Source organism: Oncorhynchus masou, chromosome 7, assembly GCF_036934945.1.
Source record: "Oncorhynchus masou masou isolate Uvic2021 chromosome 7, UVic_Omas_1.1, whole genome shotgun sequence".
NCBI classification, from domain to species: Eukaryota; Metazoa; Chordata; class Actinopteri; order Salmoniformes; family Salmonidae; genus Oncorhynchus; species Oncorhynchus masou.
Window position 1 is genome coordinate 24,867,000 of NC_088218.1, and position 27,791 is coordinate 24,894,790.

The window sequence follows — 27,791 nt, forward strand, 5'->3', positions numbered from 1 at the left end:
CAATGTGATAGGAAGTAGATACACAATAAATGTTCTCCAATTGTCACCGCTCATCAAAAAAGGTACAGCTCCCATGCTCCAATAAACAGCCTTTGAGATAGAACACTGCGGCATGACCATCCTCCATTGGGTCATTCTTGTAGCCACACAGGGAATGGATCACCAATGATCACTGCTCCTAGATAGCCCGGGAACAGTCAGGTGACTTAACACTGGGTTTTGGGATGAATGGCTGCTCCGCCCAGAGGGGCCTGTTCTGTATTTGAGGCCAGGCAGAACAGCGTGCGGAACAGGAGGCAGGGAAATTGGGCAAAGAAGGCTATGGTGGTATCAGATGTAGTACTCCTTTCTGCTGTGACTCACAGAGCTGTGCAGGTCCAGGTTTAGATCCAAGACCAAGTCTACAGGATAGCTGTTCTCCAGGCCTGCAGGGTAGCTGTGTTCCGGGCTGTGTCTGGGATCCTTCTTCTGTGAGATGGAGGCCTTCTCCTGGGGGTGGGTGTGGCTGTGGCTGTGGCTGCGGCTGTACAGGAAGCACGACGTCACGGCCACGGCACAGAGGGTGATGAGGAACACAGCTGTGATGAGACCTGAGACAGAGAACATTGTTTTAACTTTAAAGTGAATCATTCTGGGGGTTACTTGGTCAACATGAATATCCCAATCCTGCCTACTACGCCAAATGTAAAAAGTATCTGTTTCAGGGAGAATGGCTGTACATTGACAGAAATTAAATCATTTTCTACATAATTTATCATGTGAAGAAACACAGATAACTGGGGATGATCTTCTGGCTAACCTCCAATGACTGCTGAATCACTTCTTGTCTTCTTCAGTCGATCTACGCCCCTATCGACACCCTCTGAGGGATTTATTCCAGAAGAAAGGAAGCAAGCAAACAAAGGAGATGTCAGACATGACCTTCAATTATATTCTGTGGACGATGAAAGGCTACGTGGAATTTACAAAGGCATTTCAATCAATGAGTAATTTAATTTAGTAATTATGCCTGCTCATGTCAAAACCTAAAAGAGAGAGGTCAAGTTAATGAGTCATTAAAGACCCACTCTGTGCAGCCGTTACAACCCTGTGTATAATTTGGATTTACAGTGCATTCGGAAAGTACTTTGACATCTTCCATTTTTCCACATTTTGTTTTACGTTACATCCTTATTCTAAAATGTATTAAATAGATGTTTCCGCTCTTCAATCTACACACAATACCCCATAATGCCAAAGCAAAAACAGGTTTTTAGAATTATTGTCTATATAAGGTCCCACAGTTGACAGTGCATGCCAGAGCAAAAAAACAGAAATTGCCCGTAGAGCTCAGAGACAGGATTGTGTCGAGGCACAGTTCTGAAGATGGGTGCCAACAAAATTCTTCCCCCAAGAACACAGTGGCCTCCGTCATTCTTAAATGGAATAAGTTTGGAACCACCAATACTCTTCCTGGAGCTGGCCGCCCAGCCAAACTGAGCAATCGGGGGAGAAGTGCCTAGGCCAGGGAGGTGACCAAGAACCCAATGGTCACTCTGACAGATTTCCAGAGTTCCTCTGTGGAAATGGGAGAACCTTCCAGAAGGACAACCATCTGCAGGATTCCACCAATCAGGCCTTTATGGTAGTGTGGCCAGACGGAAGCCACTCCTCAGTAAAAGGCACATCACAGCCTGCTTGTAGACAAAAGGAACCTAAAGCACTCTCAGAGCATGAGAAACAAGATTCTCTGGTCTGATGAAACCAAGATTGAACTCTTTGGCCTGAATGCCAAGCGACACGTCTGGAGGAAACCTGGCACCATCCCTACGGTGAAGCATGGTGGTGGCAATATCATGCTGTGGGGATTTTTTTTCAGCGGCGGGGACTGGGAGTCGGGATCGAGGGTAAGATGAACGGAGGACAGTACAGAGAGATCCTTGAAGAGAACCTGTCCAGAGTGCTCAGGACCTCCGACTGGGGCGAAGGTTCACCTTCCAACAGGACAACAACCCAAAGCACACAGCCAAGACAACGCAGGCTTCGGTACAAGTCTCGTAATGTCCTTGAGTGGCCCAGCAAGAGTTGAACCCGATCGAACATCTCTTGAGAGACCTGAAAATAGCTGTGTGGTGAAACTCCCCATCCAACCTAACAGAGCTTGAGAGGATCTGCAGAGAAGAATGGGAGAAACTCCCAAGTACAGGTGTGCCAAGCTTGTAGCATCATTCCCAAGAAGACCCAAGGCTGTGATTGCTGCCAAAGGTGATTCAACAAAGAACTGAGTAAAGGGTCTGAATATTGTAAAAATGTCTAAAAACCTGTTTTTGCGTTGTCATTATGGGGTATTGTGTGTAGATTGATGAGGGGAAAAAACTATTTAATTCATCTTCGAATAAGGCTGTAATGTAACAAAATGTGGAAAAACTCAATACTTTCTGAATGCACTGTATGCTAAACAATGACATAAATAAAATCCATATTGTGAAGCCGAACATGATTCACATCAATGCTATTAAACTCACCAGATGCTGATTGTGAAGTTGTACTATCAGCCAAGGCTCCACAGTTCGATTCAACTAGATTGCCAAGAACATGGACCAATGAGCTTCCACGACTGAGAATGACTGTCTTCAGAGGTGTCAAATGATTGAACTGGACAGACGACAGGCAGCCAATGAAACCCTTGGATCCTGCCCTAAGCACTTCCTCATCCAAACCAGCATGTCCTGCTGATGTACCTGTGACTTTACCTAAAGTCAGAGATCGTAGTGTGTTCATCTTCATGTCAGAAGAAAGGTTGTATTTTTGGTCGATGTCTTTGTCAATCTGGTTTAAGAAAAAAGCAAACATTTCCAAATACACTTCAACATGCCATCAAGGTGGGCTGACTGTCTATGCTGTAAGCATAATGCTTTGCTATGTTGAAATAGATTCAGATAGAGATCACTGACCTGGACATAAAGGTCTTTGCCTTCCCGGTGTACTTGGACACGGTGGAGCTGCCCATCGGCTAGGCTGGAGACTTTGGGAGTAAAGATCTCTGCTCTCTTCTCTCTGTTCAGATGGTACCAGATCTGCAGACTCCCTACAAAAGTTAAGAAAGTCAGAAAAAAGCTTCTAATCGTACAATGTTGTTAAGAGATGAAGACGGAGAGAATCATGGATGGAGATAGCAAAAAGATAGCTACCGTTGTTAGCCAGGATGATAGCCAGGTACTGTTGATGGTAGGTGCTGACACAGAGTAACATGGCAGGGGTGTGAGTCGTCAGAAAGCTGAAGGCAACGTTTTCTCTGGACTCGCCGTCGTGGGCATAGATGGCTGAGGACTGGCTATGGATTGGCTGACGGCTAGACGACTGGCTATGGATTGGCTGACTGCTAGACGACTGGCTATGGATTGGCTGACTGCTAGACGACTGGCTACCTCTGTCTCTGTTGTGCATGACTGGGAAAGGCATCTGGAAGGTAAGGGTCACCGAGGAGCCACTCTCAAAGGACATTGACACTTCTGTTACAGGGATACAAACACGGATGTTGTTATTAGTGTAGAAGGCTCCTTATTCAGTAGTGCCGTATTGTGCTGTTGATCTCAGACACTGATTCCGACAGCATTTGCAAGAACCGGCTTATCTGAATGTTGAATGGGTCTGAACACAAGGGATGCTTGAAAGAGTAAAACTCAAAGAAACATGGCTAGATCATCAATGGATCAAACAGAAGTCACACATTTTCTGAGGTACCAAGTGCCCCTTCCCCTAAAGCACGACCCTGTCCAGAATCCTCATTCAAAATGCTGTGAATAGGTTATATCTGAATATCTGAAGTGATAAAACCTGCTTTGATGCCTGTGGATGAATACAGGATTCATCCATAATGGGTGGCGTCGTCTCAGCAGGAGTCCTGTTGTGTGTCAGCCAGGCCAGCATGAACACAGCTTTTGAATGGAATTCAATCCAACAGAAAATATGTCCTGGCCTGTGATATTAGTTTCAGATTTATGGAAATGAATGAGCCAATGGGGGTTGAAAAGAAAGTATCTCTGATCTTTTTAATACATGCTTTGATCACTCCTTGTGATATAAATCAAATACATTCCCCAAATTCTGTGAAATAATTCTTATCTAAATCTATTTTCATACTTTCAAATCTACAATTTCCTAACCCCAAAGACAGCCATTAACTCAGCTTCTCCAAATCTTTTTAGCTTATTGCTGTTACTCACCTTTCTTGCAGTGTGGTCCATTGTAGGCAGAGTGTGTACAGTCACAGACATATCCACTGTTTTTCTCCATACACCGCCCTCTGTTATGACAGACACTAGCAGAGCCGTTGCAGTGGCCCAGGCAGCCTGGGGTCACTCCTGGGGTCAACTTGGCCTGCTCCTCCAGGTCAAGGGTCACGCCGTTCAGGGTCAACGCACGGATGCAGCCCAGGAAGGTGCTCTCTTTGAAGGTGGATCCTCCTGGCAGGAAGTAGGAAGTAGGAAACACAGGAAGTATAAACAGTACATATTAAATGCTCTAGAAATAGAAGAATACTACTTCCAATGTGGAACTAAACAGTAGCTAATATGCAAAGAAAGTGTTGTTATGGTTTGACCTGGGTCTAGTGCCTACCTATGAACAGTAGGCTTTTGAGCTGCAGACGGTAGTTCCCTTCAGAGGGGGCCTCCAGAGTGTGTAGTGGCAGCTGGTCCACTTGCAGGGAGGCCTCCTTCAAGTTGCGTTCAGCCCTAACGTAGTGCCACTGCTTATCATTCAGGGGGACAGGGGACGTCACCGTCAAGTCCACCGGGCCGTTTCCCACGTCAAAGATGAATGTTACAGCTGAGGGAGCTGAGGGGGACAGACAGACAGAAATTCAAGTTCAAAACGTGGCCCACTTTTGTTTAAAATGTAGTCTAGCTTGTAGTCTTTGGCTCCCGGACCAATGTATTCTCCCCACTCAACCAGAGTTTTCCATAATGTTATCAGAACTATCTCATCAAATACCAAGTCATCTTTCATCTAGAAACAGAAAAGGTTTCAACTTGAGGTGATCATCTATCATTTACACAAGTGCCTAGGGAGGGATTAGAGTTTGGTTGATTTGGGATTCAGGGAGAGACCAACTCACTGGTCAACTTCAGGGTGATGAAGTCAGTGGTCCCCAGGTTCTCCAGTAGAACACCAGAGGAAGCTGTGGTCTTGAAGTACAGAGAGATGTCCGCACTGAGCTCAGCCTGGAACTTAGGGAAGTGGAGGGATGATGACCCGGGGTAGAAAGAGGCTGCATTCCACAGGAACTCTGCAAATACAGGAAAGTACAGTTAGAAAGTTAAGTAACTGAAAATGTCAAAACTGGGACAATTTACCCCACTCCCCCTTACTGTTACAGATATACAGAACTTGCTCCACTCCACTCTTCCCTGGTGTTAAAAATTACACTGACAGAATTTTTGTTGGCATATTCTGTATGAACAAAATCTAGAATTATTATTGGCACACTCGCTTTTGGGATAATTATATGAACTGAACTAAACTTACTGTCACCGTTGCAGTGAAGGGAGCCGACTCTGTATACAGCTGCTGAGCCTGTCCTGTTGGTGTCTCCTATTACAATCTCAGTCAGTGGTAGGTGATCTTTGTAGGACAGCAGTCCTGTGTCGTTTGCCCTGTTGGAAAAAGTCTAGATAATTTTAGACATGACCTCAGTTTACTCAATTTAAAGATGCACTCAAAGCTCTAAGAAATTATACTTATACTTATACTCTAAGAAATTATACTTATTACTTACTTATATTTATAGAAAGAAAGACTGATTGGTAAAACACATAAATGTTGTTAATGCAGGTCATAAAACAATATAAATGCATTGGCATCCACTGTACCACAAGTGAGTGTCTGCATCACAGTTGCAGAAGTAGTTCATGTCGATGCAGTTCTCCTCCAGGCTGCAGGAGCACTGTTGGACCCCAGGTACAGAGCCTCCCCAGTAGGTCTGTTTCTCTCCACTCCCGTCCAGCCACCATGACAGGGGCCTCCCGTCTACAACCAATGCACATTTATTTCCATCATGCAATCTCTACGAAAATGAAAAAAAAAAAAATATTTACTACATCATCAACTATACTCTTTGTCTGGCCAATGTGGTCTGCTTGGCCCATGGGACATGTTCACCTACTACACACACAGAGGTTTACCTTCTGCCATCATAGAAAACACATGATTGATTTTTAGTCTTGTAATGTCGGCAATTCCACTGAAGTTGGTGAAATACCTTGTCTTGACATATTGTCTTGCCTGTATCTAAAACAAGACCGTCCGCATCAATATTTCATATGAGAAACAAAACATCCCCAGGCGAGACAGCCGAAGAAGTCAGTGAGGCTTTTTTCACAGTGGGAGTTGGAATCAAAGGGAACAGAGGGTTCGGAAATACTTTGAACTCACTGAATATTTTTGGACAACTTTTTGGGCAGAAATCCATTATGTAATTTGATTTCAACTTGAGCTCTCTGTATACTGTTTGCACTTATCAGGCTTCCAATAAGACTCACCCCAAGTATTGAAGAGACGGGACTTCCTGCAGCTGTAGACCACTTCCTGTTGACAGTGCTCAGACCGTCCAATCAGAGTGCGGAGCTGCTCCAGGGAGACAGTGTAGTTGAACCTCATCACATACGGCTTCTTTGTTGTGGCGCCAGTCACATTCACAGACCCCCTGTTGTTGTGGCCCACCACTGTCCATACCTTGTTCTCTATAGGGAAGACAGAGCAGGCATTTGACCTTATATACAGGATTATCTGCTTAACAGCACAGTGGATAATCCAGATTATCATATTAGCATGAGAAAGACTACTAGAATGTAATTCTGTTTTCCAGGATAGGTGTCCTTCACATTTCTAATGATTCATTTAATTCAGGTTAGTCGACTGTGTGAAAAGTACACCAGAGATAAACAAAGATGTGTAAAGTGGTGGACACACTTAATCGCATTAGCCTCATATTATCTCATTGAGAATATCCAAAACTGCACCAGCAGCTTCCCCGGCCTAGCCCGGTTACCAAACGCTGTGCTCACCATTGCTTCACTACAATTCAGTCTGGTTTAACCAGGCTATGCCAAGCCATGAGCTCACCAGTCATGTTGCAGTAGACCAGTGCTGCCTTTAGAGGACCACTCCCATCTGGATCAATGTAGAAGTAGCCAGACGTACTCCCCATTTGTCTGTGTGCCTCACACGACGCTTCATAAATAGCTGTGGGAAGCAAGATGAGTACTTATATCAATAGCCCATACGTGTGTTGCAGTATGCCAAGAGCACGAGCTCAATTACATTTTCTTGTCACATGCAAAATGTGTGAACGGTATTGGTGTGAAGTAGAAAGCCACGGCAGCTTTTATAATTCAGCAGTTAGTAAAGATCCCTCCACTTCACAATTTATGACACCCTGATGGGAATATCAATGAGAGTTCAGTGACGGGAAATAGTGGAAACACTAATGTAACTTTAGTCACTCTATACAGTATATTAAACATAATATACACTCAGGGGCCCGTCTAGTACCGGGACACCCGGGTCGGACCCCTTTTGCCTCCAGAACAGCCTGAATTCTTTATGCATGGAAACGTTGCTCAATTGGTATCAAGGGACCTAACATGTGCCAGGATAACATTTCCTACACCAATACGCCACCAGCCTGTACCGGGTGGACACCAGGCAGGAACGGCCATGGACTCATGCTGCTTACACCAAATTCAGACTCTGCCATCAGCATGACGCAAAAGGAACTGGGATTCGTCGTACCAGGCAATGTTTACACACCCCTCAGTTGTCCAGTGTTGGTGATCGTGTGACCACTGGAGCCTCTTCTTTTTGTTTTTCGCTGATAAGAGTGGAACTTGGTGTGGTCGTCTGCTGCATATAGCCCATCCATGACAAGGACCGACGAGTTGTGCGTTCCGAGATGCCATTCTGCACACCACTGGTGTACTGTGACGTTATTTTCCTGTTTGTGGCCCGCCTGTTAGCTTGCATAACTCTTGCCATTTTCCTTCGACCTCTCATCAATGAGCTGTTTATGCCCACAGGACTGCCGCTGACTGGATGTTTTTTATTTATCCCACCGTTCTCGGTAAACCCTAGACATTGTCGTTTGTGACAAGCCCAGCAGGTCGGCCATTTCTGAGATACTGGAACCGGCACACCTGTCACCGACGCTCATACCATGCTCAAAATCGCTTTGGTCATTCATTTTGCCCATTCTAAAGTTCAATCCAACAGTAACTGAATGCCTCGAAGCCTGTCTGCCTGCTTTATATAGCAAGCCACGGCAACGTGACTCACTGTCGGTAGGAGCAAACCATTTTCTCGAACAGGGTGGTGTTCCTAGTAAACTGTCCACTGAGTGTATTTGTACTGTATATTTTCACAGGTGAAGATGTTCACTATCATGAAGGAGCCAGTTTAAAGGGCGACTGCACTTCCTGATTTGGCCTCGTTTTAGAATTGGTTCATTAAGAAATGCTATGACGGAATTCAAACGTGATGTGGTTTTGGGGTGTAGTTTGATGTGGGTGTCTCTTGTGTGTCTTCACCAGTGGGAAGAGTTAACCAAATAATTTAGCCAATTAGCTTTAGCCAGCTGGTGTGCGACCATGGCAAAATTGGTTTGACTTTGGATAGCCTATCCCTGTGGCTAGATAGAGACCATCAATAAATTACACAATGTAAATGAGACAATATTTTCACATTACACACCTTTTCGTTCTCAGTAAATACTTTCAATATTTGTATAGGAAAACACTAAAATGTATTGTTGGTTTGAGGTTTTTAAGCATTTGAAATTTGGAGCTATTGGAATTTTCACACATTGTCCCATGTATCTTGTGTATTTTACCGATTGTCTCTAACTAGCCCCATAGGATATCCAAAGTCAGCCCAAATTTATCATGGGCATTACATTTGGGCCGCAGTTGTGACAGTTTGACTTACAGTTGTGACAGGTTTCTCCAGTGTAGCCTGTCCCTGAGCAGTCACAGTAGAAAGTATTCCATGATTGGGTGCATCGTCCGTCATGCTCACAAAAATTAGGCAGACATCTATGGAAAGAGAGAGACATGTTCACACTCTGAACATAACTCATGACTGCAGAGCTGCATACAGTAGCATGAAAAGCCATTAATAGAAGATAAAAGAGATATATAAGGCAGTTCCTCTATCATAGTGTTGTGTCCTTGCATATCCACTGTCTATAACCCTTGATATAGCCACTGTCTGTGCTGTCTCCTCTGCCAGTTCCCTCCACCCCTCCATAGAGCAGGCTTAGGGAGGAAACAGAGTGTGACTCCTGGAGCGCGTCAACCTAATCACTGCTGCCTGCTCTGGCACAGCCACAACATATTTCTCACTCAGTCTAATAGTCAGAGCTGGCACACAGGCAAATCAATACTGGCAGGGATAGATGCCCAGGGAGGGATGGGAGAGATACATACACACACACACACACACACACACACACACACACACACACACACACACACACACACACACACACACACACACACACACACACACACACACACACACACACACACACACACACACACACACACACACACACACATACACACATATACACACACAGCTGCCTTAAAGGGATGGGAACAAATTATTCAGAGGAATTTTCTGGCTTTGGCAGTGTGACAGTACAGGCATACAGTCCAGGGGGATGCATCTCAAATGGCTCCCTATTCCCTATATAGTACACTACTTTTGGTGCCATTTAGGATCCACCAAGCAAAATGCTCTCTGTTGTAATGGGAGTCCTTCCATCTGATCTCAGGTCATACACATGCCATACTGCCTGTTGTAATGGGAGTCCTTCCATCTGATCTCAGGTCATACACATGTTATACTGATAGATTGAAGAGACAGACACAGAGATACTTTCCCGTATATTGCATAGAACAGTGTCACAAATGACATACTGTAGCCTAAATACAAGATATAAAAACATGAATTGTTGAGATTTTGTGAGCATACCTGTTGCGGATCCCACAGATGTCGAACTGAAGCTTGCTGTAATTACCCAAAAGCCCTTGCTGCACACGGGGTAGATCCATAAGTTGGTTGTTTAGGAGGATCTGACGCATGCACCCCTGGAAGGCCACAGTAGGTTTCTTACAGCCACCACTGTATTGGGGACAACCTGTTGGAAATCATGACAATATTTGTATTGCTAAATCATTCCAGGAATAGTCATCAAACACATTTTGATGAAACACTGATCTAATTAAAAAAACACACACTTAAAAAATTCAAGCATAATTTAAGACACAGTCATTACCAATTTTCCCCCAACAATAAGCAATAGCTAAAAGACTGCCATCTTACCTCCAAAAAATACACTATTGCCTGAGTCTGCATGACTTTGTACGTCCACGGTAGATGTTGGCTCATTGTCCAAGACCAGGGAAACCATCCGATCTCTGTAGCTCAGACTAACAGAATGCCACAGGCCATCAGTTACACCGACTTCTAGTAAAACAGAACACAGAAAAACACAGCATGGGTTAGGTTACATTTACTGCAGTCCCATAATGCTGCCAGTTCATTGTTACCTGCAAACGTAGCAAACATTAGCGACCGCAAAGTCAATGTGACATGCCATTAGGTGGCTTTTTCCTAGCTAGCTAGCTGCTAACCTATGGAAATGTTGGTTTTCTGCTCAGCAGCTCCATGGACCATTAGGTGCAGTTGACCTCTGCTGATTTGCAACACCAGGTGCTGTGATCCCTGTGCCAGGCCGGTGGAGAACAGAAGTCCTTCCTGGTTCCAGGTCCTGAAGTGGAAGTGTACGTCCAGCCCCCACACCCCAAGAGGCCCCAGGGGAAGAGACAGGTAGCTACCGCTGGAGGACAGGAAGGTGGCGGACACCATCTGAGGCTGGGGCTCAGAGCATGAGAAGGTCACATTGCCCTGGGGAACAGAGGAAAGGCTAAGTAGGGATCAATGCTATACACATTCAGTGGTAGCCTACTACTCTCTTCTATTGAGACGTGCTGATTAGCAACTGTTCAAAGAGACGGAAATTGTACACAGTACAGGAAGTCATTCCTTCTGTGTGTCTGTTCTGGAGTCCTTTGAGTCATGGGTCCTTTCCTGTGACACATACAGAATGAATGTGCATGTGTGACTGACATACTGTACGTCACACACACACACACACACACACACACACACACACACACACACACACACACACACACACACACACACACACACACACACACACACACACACACACACACACACACACACACACACACACACACACACACACACACACACACACACGCAATGTTATTCATGGTCATCTGAGTGGAAAGGCCATGGAAATGTCAAATGTTATCACTAATTCAGCTTTCCTGTCCCAGGGAGAGTGAAGGAGCATTGAGAGTGAATACAGAGTTCAGTATTTGTCCGATACACGTGCTCAGCTTAGCTGTGAATACATCATCGATCCTGCTGCCTGAAACAGAGGAGAACAGAACTCCGGCGCTGGGCTGTCTGTCTGCACTTGACACATTTATAACTTATCCTGTTTACTAATAAGCATACACCCATTAACGAACTGACTGAAACAACTGTTAAATCCCCGTGGATTAATACATTGAAAAATGGTATGGTTGAGAGGGATGAGGCAAAAGGAATGGCAAATAAGTCTGGCTGCACAATCGATTGGCAAACGTACTACAAATTGAAAGACAATAATTGTAATTTTCAATTCCGTAAAGTGAGTGGTGGAAGAGGGAAAAAAAGAAGATTGTTCTCTATCAACAATTGACAAGCCACCGGCGTCTAACAACTTGGATGAAAAATTACTGAAAGATAACAGTGGACAATATTGCCACTCCTATTTTCCATATCTTCAATTTAAGCTTACGAGAAAGTTTGTGCCCACAGGCCTGGAGGGAAGCCAAAGTCATTCCGCCACCTAAGAATAGTAAAGCTCCCTTCACTGGCTCAAATAGCCTGTTACCAACCCTTAATAAAGTTTTAGGAAAAAATGTGTTTGACCAGATACAATTCTAATTTACAGTGAACAAATTGACAATAGACTTTCAGCACGCTTATAGGGAAGGACATTCAACAAGCACAGCACTTACACAAATGACTTGATGATTGGCTGAGAGAAATTGATGATAAAAAAAGATTGGGGGGGCTGTCATGTAAGACTTCAGTGCAGTTTTTGACATTATCGATCATAGTCTGCTGCTGGTAAAACGTATGTGTTATGGCTTTACACCCCCCGCTATATTGTGGATAAAGAGTTACCTGTCTTAACAGAACACAGACGGCATTCTTTAATGGAAGCCTCTCCAACACAATCCAAGTAGAATCGGTTATTCCCCAGAGCAGCTTTCTAGGCCCCTTACCTTTTTCAATCTTTACTAATGGCTTTGAGTAAAGCCAGTGTGTCTCTGCGGATGACTCAACACTATACACGTCAGCTACTACAGCAACTGAAATGACTGCAACACTTAACAAAGAGATTCAGTTAGCTTCAGAATGGGTGGCAAGGAATAAGTTAGTCCTAAATATTTAAAAAACTATAAGCATTTTATTTGGGACAAATCATTCACTAAACCCTGAACCTCAACTAAATCTTGCAATAAATAATGTGGAAATTGAGCAAGTTGAGGTGACTAAACTGCTTGGAGTTACCCTGGATTGTACTGTCATGGTCAAAACATATTGATACAACAGTAGCTAAGATGGGGAGAAGTCTGTCCATAATAAAGCGCTGCTCTACCTTCTTAACAGCGCTATCAACATGGCAGGTCCTTACAGGCTCTACTTTTTGTCGCACCTGGACTACTGTTCAGTCGTGGGGTCAGGTGCCACAAAGAGGAACTTAGGAAAATTGCAATTGGCTCAGAACAGGGCAGCATGGCTGGCCCTTGGATGTACAAAGAGAGCAAACATGAATAATATGCATTCCAATCTCTCCTGGCTCAAGTAGAGGAGAGATTGACTTCATCACTACTTGCCCTGGCAGCAGCTAATGGGGAACCATAATAAATACAAATACAAATACAAATCTGAAACTGTCCCCTAACGTATTACAGACTATCTGCCAGGCAGCTCCTCAAATACCTTTACAGTCTCTTTCATTGGCTTCCACAGTTCACATGGAGGGCAATGGGTTCAGCTGAATGACAAAGAGGGCCAAACAATGGGCAAGTATTGTATTAGATCAAACAGAACATTTTAGCACTTTCTGTTTGATCTAATACCTGAACATTTGCCATGGCAACTATGCAATGTACCAGGTACGCCTTCTGCACAGATGCCCATTTGGGCTGAAAATAATGACAATAGTGGCTTCCTTTCATTTCTCATTAATGCCGCCTCCTCAACATGTCCATCTACCGTATATTCACATTGCTTGTGTCTCAAATGACACCCTATTTCCTATATAGTGCACTACTTTTGTATACCACTATATAGGGAATAGGGTGCCATTTGGGACATACACATTACCTCCACAGACAGAGCTCACCGTAGGCTGGGAGGGAGTGGGTGTCCATGGCTCAGCGCCTGCCTGTAATTGGTCACCAAAGGGTTCTAGAGAGAGCTGTACAATATTACATTAAAATAGACAGAGCAGAGGCGTTCTGTAATGGACTGGGAAAACTGTACCTACTTTGCCTCTTCCTAACCACCATTTAATTGTATATATGCATCATCTTCCAGCATTGTAGTTTTGAAAATGTATTTTGAGAGGTGTGAATCTTCAAGACACAAAACAAATTCATGATTAAGCAATAAGGCCCAAGGAGGTGTGGTATATGACCAATATACCGCAGCTAAGGGTTGTTTTTATGCACAACACAAAGCGGGGTCCCTTGATACACTGCACACTGCCCTAACCCATCTGGACAAGAGGAATACCTATGTAAGAATTCTGTTTATCGACTACAGCTCAGCATTTAACACCACGGTACCCTCCAAACTCGTCATTAAGCTCGAGACCCTGGGTCCCGACCCCGACCTGTGCAACTGGGTCCTGAACTTTCTGACGGTACGCCCCCAGGTGGTGAGGGCAGGAAACAGCATCTCCACCCCGCTGATCCTCAACACTCGGGCCCCACAAGGGTGCGTTCTCAGCCCTCTCCTGTACTCCCTGTTCACCCATGACTGTAAGTTTTAAGTTCCTCGGCGTACACATCACGGAAAAACTGAATTGGTCCACCCACACAGACAGCGTCGTGAAGAAGGCGCAGCAGCGCCTCTTCAACCTCAGGAGGCTGAAGAAATTCGGCTCGTCACCGAAAACACTCACAAACTTCTACAGATGCACAATCGAGAGTACAGCAACTGGTACGGCAACTGCTCCGCCCACAACCGTAAGGCTCTCCAGAGGGTAGTGAGGTCTGCACAATGCATCACCGGGTGCAAACTACCTGCCCTCCAGCACACAGAGGAGGGCAGGTACAGCAGAGGGAGCAACCCCCCTATCCACGTTGACGGGCCAGTAGTGGAGAAGGTGTACACAACACGGGCAAACGGAAATGGTCCACCCACACAGACGGCGCGGTGAAGAAGACGCATCTCTTCCTCCTCAGGAGGCTGAAGAAATTTGGCTTGTCACCAAAAACACTCGCAAACTTTCACAATCGAGAGCATCCTGTCGGGCTGTATCACCGCCTGGTACGGCAACTGCTCTGCCCACAACCATAAGGCTCTCCAAAGGGTAGTGAGGTCTGCACAACGCATCACCAGGGGCAAACTACCTGCCCTCCAGCACACCTACACCACCCGATGTCACAGGAAGGCCAAATAGATCATCAAGGACAACAACCACCCAAGCCACTGCCTGTTCACCCCGCTATCATCCAGAAGGCGAGGTCAGTACAGGTGCATCAAAGCTGGGACCGAGAGACTGAAAAACAGCTTCTATCTCAAGGCCATCAGACTGTTAAACAGCCATCACTAACATTGAGTGGCTGCTGCCAACACACTGACTCAGATCTCTAGCCACTTTAATAATTAATAATTGGATGTAATAAATGTGTCACTCGTCACTTTAAACAATGGCACTTTATATAACGTTTAAATACCCTACATTACTCATCTTATATGTATATACAATACTCTATACAATCTACTGCATCTTGCCTATGCCATTTGGCTATCGCTCATCCATATATTTATATGTACATATTCTTATTCATTCCTTTGTTGTTGTGAAATTGTTAGATTGCTTGTTAGATATTACTGCATGGTCGGAACTAGAAGCACAAGCATTTCACTACACTCGCAATAACATCTGCTAACCATGTGTATGTGACAAATAAAATTGTATTTGATTTGATTACAGCCCTTAAGCGTGGTATATTGCCTATATATGACAAACCCCCGTGGTGCCTTATTGCCATTATGAACTGGTTACCAAGGTAATTAGAGCAGTAAAAATACATATTTTTGTCATACCTATGGTATACGGTCTGATATAGCACAGCTTTCAAACTATCAGCATTCAGGGCTCGAACCACCTGGTTGTAATGCAAAACAGCCCACATTCATCCATACTGGGTCATTTAGGCATATTTAATGGTCATTCTTATTGGAGTTTATTCAATTGGAGTGTAGTATGTATATACAAGGGCGACGTTGGGGGGTGGGGGGGGGGCATGAAAATGTTTAGAAAATGATTTGTTAATAATTAGAAAAATGTTATACAAAAGAATCTGTGATGAAAATGAAAACGTATAACCGTGTCATGGCTTTAGAAGCTTCTGATTGGCTATTGACATCATTTGAGTCAATTGGAAGTGTACCTGTGGATGGATTTCAAGGCCTACATTCAAACTCAGTGCCTCTTTGCTTGACATCATGGGAAAATCAAAAGAAATCAGCCAAGACAGAAAATAAAATTGTAGACCTCCACAAGTCTGGTTCATCCTTGGGAACAATTTCCAAATGCCTGAAGGTACCACGTTCATCTGTACAAACAACAGTACGCAAGTATAAACACCATGGGACCACGCAGCCATCATACCCCTCGGGAAGGAGACGCGTTCTGTCTCCTTGAGATGAACGTACTTTGGTGCGAAAATATTTTCATCTGAACCATTCTGATTTCTATGTTAGGGGCCCTGTAGTTTTTTTTTTCATGGGGTACATAGAGTATGCTAGGATTTTGGATGACACTGTACATCGCATCTAGGAATCTACCATTCTGACAGAAATCACTCAATCTTGATGATGTGCATCATGGACATTACCTCGGCTTCCTTGAACTGTCATCAAATTATGACCCGCTATTACGTGAGCACTTACAGAAAGTCACGGACAAAAGGAAAGGAGCACGACAGTCTTATTACCTCAGATCTGAGAGCCACAACGAGTTCATAGGAATATGTGGTCAAAGGGTTTTTGAAAACAATACTTTATGAAAGAGAAGATGTAATCTATTACTCGGTTGTATGTGATGCAACTCCAGACATTTCCCATACTGAGCTAAATGTATTCTTGGTGAGATATGTACACAAAGATAAAGTTCAGGAAACAGGTGACTGGGAAATAATTGAACGTTTTCTTGAATTCAAAGACTTTGCTAGAAAAACAGGCAGTGAAATTTCTGAAATGATTTGAGTGCATTGGAAGGGCATGGTATTGACATAGCAGATTGCCGTGGTCAAGGCTATGATAAATGGTCCAAATATGTCAGGGAAAGTGAAGAATCCACTGGCCACATACTCACCGTGTGCCTCCCATACTCTTATACTTGTGGGTGTATATGCAGCTCAGTCGTAACCAGGAGTATCAACCTTTTTTGGCTGTGTGAATCGTCTTTACAATCTGTTCAGTGCCAGCCCAGAGCGATGGGCCATTCTCAAGGAAAAGACTAGCTGCTGTCTTAACCACCTTTCAGAGACACGATGGAGTGCGAGTATTGCTGCGGTCCGACCAGTGGCAACTCATTTACCGGCTATCATCAAGGCACATCTTGCTAGCTGCAGCCTGACAAACAAGAAGCCAAATCTGAGGCAAAAGGTCTGAAAAGCTACTTAATGTCTTTCAAGGCAATCTTCCTGCTCACTTTCTGGGTACGAGTTTTGCAGTGCATTGAGTATAGAAGCCTAATTCTGCAGTCAGGAAATATTTTCAGTGGACACTGAAGCAGCTCACATTATTAAGGCACTACAGGAAGAAATACAGGCTCTGCGTAATCAATGGTGACGCTCTATTGGCAGAAGCCTCCATGGTGGCAAATGAACTGCTCAGTTTCACAGTGAACAAAGGAGCCCGAACAGAAAACAAATAAAACGTTTCCCTGACGAGACTGAAGATGACATAGCAAAATGAACAGAAGTCAGACATTGGATTTTGCCACACAGTGCTTGCGGTTCCACGCGATTGCAGCTATACGCAAGGAGATTTCACCAAAAACCAAATGTGTGTATCTTGCCACAAATTGAGAAACAAGTACTCCGCAAAGATCTCACAGATGGATTTGAAAATGAGGTGCGGTCTAAAGATGATATACGGTGCCACTTTCTCCTGTAGAGCTCCTACATTGCCATCCACAAGTTGTAGCTACAGAGCATTTTTTTTTTGAGAGATATGCGTTGCACTGCAAATCTTCTGTACCAATGCCTGCAGCAGTAGCTGGAGGTGAACGTGCCTTCAGTAAGCTGAAACTTCCAAAGAACAATCTAATATCTGCAATGTGCCAAGGCAGGTTGAACAGCCTTGCCATCCTTTCAAATGACAACCAGTTAGATAGAAAATGTAATTTTAAAGACATTATAAGCAAGAAGGCTTGACGCTGGGCTCTTGGTGCAGGGTAACCTCTGAGTTTTGTTTACAAGGAACAAACACAAGGGCAAATGCCTTAAGCTGTTCTACCCAAGCCTGCCCGGGGACGGGCAAAATACTGTTTCAGAGTATGTTCTGCTATGGTTTATCTTGTGTGGAACTTACTCAGGAATGAACCACATAATGTCTTGACGCTACAGTTGAGGTCTCACAGATGCTTGCTCTCTGTAGGTACCACATTTATGCCTGCAGTCCACATAGTTCAGGACTGGTTTTTATTTTGGGTATGTTATTTAGGCATATATTTAGGAATTATGAGCAGTAGAGGGTCAGCCTTGTTTATAAGAATTGGTCATCAATTCTTTAATCTTAAACATGGATCATTGGTAATTTCTTCATTGAAACTGACTACAATACCATATATTAAAAAGTAAGTCACTATTTGTTTAGTTATTTATAATAAAGCATCATAAAAATCTCATGACGCAGACAGCTTTTTTTAACATTAGGAACCAAAAACGTTTGCAATACTGTTAAAATATAGGCAAAGGATGAAGGTAGAAACTAGAATATGCACAATTGTAGTACAGAGCAGCAGAAGCTCACAGTTAGTACATTTAATAACACATATTGTTCAGTACGTTATTTTAATCTGAACCATTCTGATTTCTATGTTAGGGGCCCTGTAGTTTTTTTTTCTCCATGGGGTACATACAGTATGCTAGACCAGTGTACATTCAGTATGCTTCATGTAGAGTATAGATCCCTACCACACTGTGGATCTGGAGCTTGCGTCGCTTGGCCAGGTTGATAATGCTGACTCCATTATAGTAGAGGTTCTCTATGCAGCCATGGAAGTTCTTCCTAAGGAAGCTTCCTGGTTTACCGGGTATAGGAATTCCTCCAAAGCTGAGCTTTGACACACAAAGAGAATGGGATTCATAACCAAACAATCCTGATTGATTACACCACAAAAAAACATTTAAATATATATAATTCAGTAATGTATGGCTGAATGAATGAATTATGCCGCATAATTTGCAGTGGCTCTAATGAAATACAGTACATTAATGAGTGATGACGCACCTCATAGTCCACTTCCAGTGAGTCTTCCACACCTGTGGTGCTGAGTTGATGTGTGTGCCCGTCCACGGTGAGGTTGACCTGCTTGTTGGAGCGTTTAACTAGGACGTAGTGCCAGAGCTGGTCATCCAGGAGACTGCCCAGGCCCACTGACACATTCGCACTGCTGGGGTAGAGCTTAGCGTCATCTGGAGAGAGGGAAGAGGGAGAGGAGGAGGAGGGAAGAAGAGTACAACACAAATACAGTAGGTTGAATGAGGAGTTTTCAGAATCAGCATCTTTTACTGTATATTTGATTTTGTCATAATGAGAGCACCATTCCCTAATAGTAGTTGTATGAGACCATTGGCCTGTGCTTACCCAGGTTGAGGTGCAGAGCCAGGGTCCCGTGGTGCAGCTCCAATGTCAGGTAGTCTCCTCTGTGTCCCTCCCCGTGCACCAGCACCCCATCTGCCCCGTAGCTCTTAAACCTGAGGGAGATCACATCCTTCACCGTTCTCTGGGACTTCTGGTTAAACCGGTACAACAGAGCACTCCTGCCGTTGAAGTTTGCCACATCTGACTCTGTGAACCAATAGTGGATGAAGATAAACATGAAGAAAGCACAGTCAGATTACCCATATACTGAATATTAGCATAATGTTAAAATTTGTGCTAACGCTTTATAATACATTAGTGTATAATCAGACGCACACACACACACACACACACACACACACACACACACACACACACACACACACACACACACACACACACACACACACACACACACACACACACACACACACACACACACACACACACACACACAAATATTGTATGGATGAAGGGCAGTTGCACTGTAAAAATAACCATGAAAAGTAGTGCACCTAATCTGAGATCTGGTGTTTGGGGGGTATTTGAATGTAAACCCAATGTGAGCGTTTTAATACACAGAATGTGTTCTAATACAGAAACAAAATAGTCTGAAACACCCAAAGTGGTTCTTCAACTTGAATATTGGTGTTTTTAAGACAGTGCTGTGAAAACAACACTTTTGGGGGTTTCAGTGCATGTAAAAGGCAGCATAAAAACACAAAAACTGTGTTTCTCATACAATCAATGGTTTATTGATTGATGATAAGGGCCTATGGGTATTTTTTGTGTGGAATTCCACCTTTATTTTTCCAACGGTTTATTTGGACAGATTAGAAACAGGGGGAGGGGCAATAACATAGTACATTTCATTTGAATTTTACCTGCTCAACCACACAGCCACACTGTAAGAAACTATTCTGGGGTGAATTGAAATTGACAACAAAAAAAACAACCAACATACAATGCAATTCGTAAAGTATTCAGATCCCTCCCAACAGATCCCATCTCTTACTTGACAGCCTTTTTCTAATCTGGACAAAAAAATATATAATCCTCATCAATCTACCCCATAATGACAAAGCGATAACAGGTTTTTAGAAATATTTGCAAATGTATTACAAATAAAAAACAGAAAAACCTTATTTACAAAAGTATTCAGACCCATGAAATGTAGATCAGGTGCATCCTGTTTCCATTGATCTTACTTGAGATGTTTCTACAACTTGATTGGAGTCTACCTGTGGTAAATTAAATTGATTGGACATGATTTGGAAAGGCCCACACCTGTCTATATAAGGTCCCACAGTAGACAGTGCATTTCAGAGCAAAAACCAAGCCATGAGGTTGAAGAAATTGTCTGTAGCACTCCGAGACAGGATTGGGTTGAGGCAGAGATCTGGGGAAAGGTACTAAAAATGTATCCAGCATTGAAGGTCCCCAAGAACACATTGGCCTCCATATTTCTTAAATGGAAGAAGTTTGGAACCACCAAGACTCTTCCTAGAGCTGGCCGCCTGAGCAAACTGAGCCAATCGGGGGAGAAGGACTTTGGTCAGGGAGGTGACCAAGAACCCGAATGGTCACTCTGAAAGAGCTTCAGAGTTTTTCTGTGGAGATGGGAGAACCTTCCAGAAGGACAACCATCCAACCTGACAGAGCTTGAGAGGACCTGCAGAGAAGAATGGGAGAAACTCCCCAAATACAGGTGTGCCAAGCTTGTAGCGTCATACCCAAGAAGACGCGAGGCTGTAATTACTTCCAAAGCTACTTCAACAAAGTATTGAATAAAGGGTCTGAATACTTCTGTAAATGTGATATAATATTTTTTCATTGTTATATATTTGAAAAAATTCTAAAAATGTGTTTTTGCTTCGTTATTACAGGGTATTGTGTGTAGATTGATGAGGAAAACCATTGATTCATTCCATTTTAGAATAAGGCTGTAACGTAACAAAATGTGGAAAGGGGTCTAAATACTTTCCGAATGCACTATATACCATACTTAATAAAAATGAATGCAAGTCGTGTAGAGCCTGTGGTATAGCTGTAGGCCTAATGCAGCTGGCTTAGACACATCACCCCTCTCTCCACCGAAGACCGGGGTTAAATTCCATGCTCCCTTCAATCTGTTTCTCCTACATAGCTGTATCCCCTCTGTCATTTCATAGCAGTCTCAATAAATTGTCAAAATACCCCAAGTCATTTCAATGATTTGTTCATTTCATTTTACCAAAATAATCCGATTGGGCCAAGTAGTGGTGAGGTTTTGATGGTTGTAGGTTTAGTTGGTAGTGCAATTTTTTCACAAAGTGTAATGAAATTATACTACCAACTAGTTGGCTGATACACAGCCGATACAGTGGGTGGCAGTAGGCACCTACAACATTTCTTTGCGGACCGCCGTAATACCAAAGAATAAGAAGAAGAACCTGGTTGTCAACAAAAGAGGCAAGAGCAGAATCCTCAATTTTTTCAGGTCAACCTACAGCTACTGCTTGTGATTTGAACACTATGCCTGACAATGTCTGCCAAAATGGTATAAAATGGCAATACTCCAGCAAAGTTAAGGTCTCCTTCAAGTTGGTGGCAGCTCAGTTGCCACTAGTTTGGTCGTTACGAGGCACTTAAATTTAACATTGTGTGGCAGGCAGGTTAATTAAAGAGAAATAATGCATTAAAAATCCATAAATGTATCATTCTTGTGCAATTCTTATCTATGGGCTACATTAAGGTTTTTCTTTCATTATTTTGTCTGGCGTTAGTGCATAGCCTAAACCTAAGCTTTAGGGCTTTTTTTATTTTTTTATTTCACCTTTATTTAACCAGGTAGGCTAGTTGAGAACAAGTTCTCATTTACAACTGCGACCTGGCCAAGATAAAGCATAGCAGTGTGAACAGACAACACAGAGTTACACATGGAGTAAACAATTAACAAGTCAATAACACAGTAGAAAAAAAAGGGGAGTCTATATACAATGTGTGCAAAAGGCATGAGGAGGTAGGCGGATAATTACAATATTGCAGATTAACACTGGATTGATAAATGATCATGTACAGGTAGAGATATTGGTGTGCAAAAGAGCAGAAAAGTAAATAAAAAGTAAATAAATTTACCAATAGATTATGCACAGCTGCAGCGATCGGTTAGCTGCTCAGATAGCTGATGTTTGAAGTTGGTGAGGGAGATAAAGGTCTCCAACTTCAGCGATTTTTGCAATTCGTTCCAGTCACAGGCAGCAGAGTACTGGAACGAAAGGCGGCCGAATGAGGTGTTGGCTTTAGGGATGATCAGTGAGATACACCTGCTGGAGCGCGTGCTACGGATGGGTGTTGCCATCGTGTCCAGTGAACTGAGATAAGGCGGAGCTCTACCTAGCATGGCCCTGTAGACGACCTGGAGCCTGTGGGTCTTGCGACGAATATGTAGCGAGGGCCAGCCGACTAGAGCATACAAGTCGCAGTGGTGGGCAGCATAAGTTGCTCTAGTGACAAAACGGATGGCACTGTGATAAACTGCATCCAGCTTGCCGAGAAGAGTGTTGGAAGCAACCTTGTAGATGACATCGCCGAAGTCGAGGATCGGCAGGATAGTCAGTTCCACCAGGGTAAGCCCGGCAGCGTGAGTGAAGGAGGCCCCGTTACGGAATAGAAAGCCGACTCTTGATTTGATTTTCGATTGGAGATGTTTGACATGGGTCTGGAAGGAGAGCCCGCAGTCCAGCCAGACACCTAGGTACTTATAGGTGTCCACATATTCAAGGTCGGAACCATCCAGTGTGGTGATGCTAGTCGGGCATGCGGGTGCAGGCAGCGATCGGTTGAAAAGCATGCATTTGGTTTTACTAGCGTTTAAGAGCAGTTGGAGGCCACGGAAGGAGTGTTGTATGGCATTGAAGCTCGTTTGGAGGTTAGATAGCACAGTGTCCAGTGATGGGCCGAAAGTATATAGAATGGTTTAACTGTACGCGAGCCAAATAATCTTTCCAGTTTTGAATTTTTTATTATTGCATTTTTTCCCCGGTCCCTAAATACCTTTTCTGCAGGAGAGAAGCAGAGACTAAAGAGGAAAGCGAAAACAAACTTTAGTGATGTCAACTAGATTGAAGCATTAATTCTATCAATTTATGACATTATTCTGGTGAGCAAGGGTTTATTTACTCTTCCAGGGTAACAAATAATGACAGAAGAGAAGCTACATGTACAGTTGAAGTCAGAAGTTTACATACACCTTAGCCAAATACATTTAAACTCAGTTTTTCACAATTCCTGACATTTAATCCTACAAAAAATTCCCTGTCTTCGGTCAGTTAGGATCACCACTTTATTGTGAAATGTCTGAATAATAGTAGAGAAAATGATTTGTTTCAGCTGTTATTTCTTTCATCACATTCCCAGTGGGTCAGAAGTTTATACACACTCAATTAGTATTTAGCAGCATTGCCTTTAAATTGTTTAACTTGGGTCAAACGTTTCGGGTGGCCTTCCACAATCTTCCCACATTAAGTTGTGTGAATTTTGGTCCATTCCTCCTGACAGAGCTGATGTAACTGAGTCAGGTTTGTAGGCCTCCTTGCTCGCACACGCTTTTTCAGTTCTGCCCACAAATGTTCTATAGGATTGAGGTCAGGGCTTTGTGATGGCCACTTCAATACCTTGACTTTGTTGTCCTTGAGCCATTTTGCCACAACTTTGGAAGTATGCTTGGGGTCATTGTCCATTTGGAAGACTCGTTTGCGACCAAGTTTTAAATTCCTGATTGATGTCTTGAGATGTTGCTTCAAAATAACAACTTGACTCAAATGATGTCAATTAGCCTATCAGAAGCTTCTAAAGCCATGACATAATTTTCTGGAATTTTCCAAGCTGCTTAAAGGTACAGTCAACTTAGTGTATGGAAATTTCTGACCCACTGGAATTGTGATACAGTGAATTATAAGTGAAATAATCTGTCTGTAAACAATTGTTGGAAAAATTACTTGTATCATGCAGAAAGTAGATGTCCTAACCGACTTGCCAAAACTATAGTTTGTTAACAAGAAATTTGTGGAGTGGTCGAAAAACAAGCTTTAATGACTCCAACCTAAGTGTGTGTAAACTTCCGACTTCAACTGTACCTAATTATAGACAAGTTGAGTAACAAATAACATACAAAAATTTCGGAAATCATAAGCATAGACCTACCGTCAAAACCTTTGCGGGCCTCCGATTTTCACTTTATCACTGACGGTTGCGGGTGAACAAACAGCTGATCCGCGCATCACTAACACAAACAATATCCTAACTAGAGACAGCCTGATGTGATGATCCACTCACTGTATGCACAGCCATAGACTTCCACTCTGAGGCCGATCCATCCTGTAGTGCTCCAGTCCAGTGGGACGAAGCGTAGGAACCTAGCTGTGATGGAATGGACCAGCTTGTGTTGGACCACACCGTCTGAGTTTGTGTTCCCTCTGTATGTCTGCTGGGAAGAGGAGAGGGAGAATGGATACAGTACTGACTAGAACGGTCAAACACATTCAAATCAACAAAAAAAATCCAATTGGTAACAGATAATGAAAAGTAATCATTCATTCAAATGTAATGTGAAAAAAATCCAGGAATAGTAGACAGTCAATGATACTAACGAGGGCAAATTGAGGGCTTTGCTTTTGTGTCAAGATGCAGTTTTTCTATTTCTTCCTCACAACTTTTGAGAGGAACGAGGAGGAACATGAGATTTAAGGGGAAGATAAAGCTCTTTCATGACTTGTATTGATTCTTCTGTGGAGGCCTAAGCCCATCTGAGCCCATTTGTTTAGCCTTTCAGCATGGGAAGAAGCAATGCGACCTCTGTCGCTGGTGGGCCCAGTGGCCACAGAAATCAATTCAAAAGTTCAAACCCCCAAAAATAAAGTAATTCAAGTCAAGCAAAAAGGAAGCGTGTACCCTAGAGGCCAAAATACTGTGTTTTATGCTCTGTGTAACTTTCAAGCGGCCACCCGAGCTTCTGGGGTGAGAGCGTTCAAGTACAGAGAGCAGAAAATAGCTGGGGGTTGATGAGGTAAACAAAAGTTTACATTTGGTATTTTCAGAAGTGTGACATTTTATTTAATTCTTATTTTCTTTCTTTCTATTTTCTTCCATTAATTACAGCAAAACATTTCATTTTCGCAATCTACTTTTCTCTGCTGTACTTAACCAAAATCTCTCATTTACAGCTTTAAAATGTCTTACAATATCTGCCAAGGAAGGAATCCCCTTAAGACCTGAAATGAATCCCTACTTCTTATGACTTATACAAATATAATTTTTCTTATTATGCTTTTTGAAGGGACATGACAATTAGTAATTAACATGAGGGAATTTCATATTTTTTTCACCCAACTTTTAACCTAAATCCGGTGACATTGTAGTTTTCATGAATTTATACGATTATAGACAATTTTGACTTTGCAGCTGGCCCCTCTAGAAGGAAAAGCCTCTTAGTTCTGCCTCCAGGGCAAGACTCATGACAATAAACATCAACCTGCCAGACAGGCAGAGCCTCACCCCAGTGTCTTCGCTCTGTCCGTACTGCTTCCAAGCCAGATCAGAGTCACTGAACAGCAGCATAAAGCTGCTCACCCAGTCAGAGCTCCCTGAACGGCCCTGTGTAGCGATGGCCGTGATCTCCATCTTCTCCCTGAGGTCCAGCTGGAGCCAAGGCTGTTTGTCTGACCGCTCCGGGGCCCAGCCACCCTCTCCTGGTGCAGGAAAGGGTACAATGGGTGTGTGTGTGTGTGTGTGTGTGTGTGTGTGTGTGTGTGTGTGACAATTAACAATGACATTCATCCCTGTTGCAGTTGTTAATATGTATATTATTGATGTATTTCATTTTAGCATAATTGTCATTGTTTTTATTTCACTTGGTCCTCACACCCACTCAGTGGTCATGCTGCTCCCCCTATGGTCATCCCCCCTCACCCTCTCAACAGTCTTTACTCTGCCTCCACCCCAATGGACATGTATTTCTTCATCACTGCTAGAGGTATGACGTATATAGTGCGTATATATTTCTATTGTTGTTGTTTTTATGACCATTTTCAGTATTTTATTTCACTTAGTCCTATATGTTGGAGCTCGGAGCCGAAGATTTTCACTTTACCCTGCAACCACACCTGCAACCCTGTACATGTGATTATTAAACACTGAATCTCTGAATCTGAATCTAATCTTCTGATTCTAATAATGCAGGCCAACACAGCCAAATCCCTCACTAGTTCTGACAATATTTTGCTTACAGTGAACGTGGCAATACTTACCCTCTCTTCTGTTCAGCTTTGCGGTGTGAGGCAGTTGACTGTTAGAGGATGTTGAAGAGCTTTTGAAGGATGACTCAGGCAAAACTGATAGCAATGGTCCATTACAACTTTCTGAAAGAGGACCATGGTTATTTTATGCCGTGCGTGAACAATAGTGTGAAACACTGCCACCAGGTGATGGAAAGAGGGAGTGTCCCAGCAAACCACCTGATACAGTAGCCTACCTAATCTGACTTTTATTGAACCTTTATTTAACTCGGCAAGTCAGTAAGAACAATATCTTGTTTACAATGACGGGACATCGATCCCGAAGAAGTTTTAAGAACACATTCGTATTTACAATGACGGCCTACACAGTCCAAACCCTAACCAGGACGACGCTGGGCCAATTGTGCGCCACCCTATGACTTCTCCAAAACAGCTACATTGAGTATCCAAATAAGCATTTAACACCTGTCAATTTGAAGTCAACATAGACACCATGCAATTGAATACAAGACAATTGAATATTACTTCAAAGCACACCAAATGCATTGCCTAACATAACAAGTGTCCTAATGTGTTAAAACAATAGCTCATCATAATCTTTATGGGAAAATTATATATACCTCTCAAATATTATACCAAAAGTTGAGTTGGATGAGTGTCAGTGTGACAGATATATTTGGCAACCTTAGACACCGATATCGAATAGGCTAGTCTACTGTAAACAGACTTGCAATTGACTTACTTGCTGCATGTGTGGATCCACAAATACTCAAAACAACGACACTGAATGCATAGAACCACGAGGCGCTTCTCGAGCTCATTTTCGCCAACAGAGCAGGCATTTGATCCAATTTGCGTTACAGCATCTGCCGGTGGTCTCCAGAAAATAGGTCCAAACGTGTGCGCGCCGCCGATCAGAATGTTCCTGTGGCTTTCCAGCTCTATCCTCGATATATTTTTGTAAAAGCCATGTGATTAAATCGTAGAGACCTTCTCACAAATATAATCTTAAAGACGTTGTTTCAAAAACAACAAAAGTCGCTATTTATATTTATAAGGACAATAGATTTACGTTCTTCATCAATGATTGCTGGTTCCTTCTGGTGCGTTCCGACGCACTAGCATCGTCGCGACTCCAAAGGGCAATCAATCAGAATGTTGAGCACGCAGTGAGCATCTCACCTGCTTCATTTGCAAGCGCGCGCGTGTGTGAGAGAGAGAGTAAGCGTCAAATGGATAGAAAGAGAGCGAGAGAGAGGGAAGGAGATTCAGCACCAA

At 43.2% G+C, this 27,791-nt stretch overlaps 1 protein-coding gene across 1 annotated transcript; it reads right to left on the bottom strand.

Moving 5' to 3' along the window:
• Nucleotides 1–7: 7 nt before the first annotated feature.
• On the bottom strand, nt 8–27,355 carry LOC135543574 (contactin-associated protein-like 5). The gene is made up of 23 exons (XM_064970952.1): nt 27,252–27,355; nt 26,526–26,632; nt 25,774–25,967; nt 24,556–24,703; nt 19,243–19,446; nt 18,886–19,070; nt 18,570–18,713; nt 10,674–10,947; nt 10,363–10,506; nt 10,012–10,177; nt 8,962–9,068; nt 7,105–7,224; nt 6,522–6,722; nt 5,853–6,009; nt 5,509–5,636; nt 5,099–5,269; nt 4,600–4,818; nt 4,206–4,445; nt 3,171–3,491; nt 2,934–3,067; nt 2,505–2,808; nt 800–862; nt 8–590 (listed from the first exon to the last, which is right to left on the bottom strand). Exons 1-23 carry the CDS (start codon nt 27,353–27,355, stop codon nt 331–333), a joined length of 4,095 nt encoding a protein of 1,364 aa, XP_064827024.1. The 3' UTR covers nt 8–330.
• Nucleotides 27,356–27,791: the final 436 nt, after the last annotated feature.

What these genes read in the sequence shown, in the direction of transcription:
- LOC135543574 (XM_064970952.1), bottom strand. Translation starts at nt 27,355, where the DNA reads ATGCCTGCTCTGTTGGCGAAAATGAGCTCGAGAAGCGCCTCGTGGTTC. An exon ending in GATGCAGACACTCACTTGTG is followed by an intron (nt 5,637 to 5,852) that starts GTACAGTGGATG and finishes TTTTTCCAACAG; the next exon opens with GGCAAACGACACAGGACTGC. An exon ending in AACTTCACAATCAGCATCTG is followed by an intron (nt 863 to 2,504) that starts GTGAGTTTAATA and finishes TAAATCCCTCAG; the next exon opens with AGGGTGTCGATAGGGGCGTA.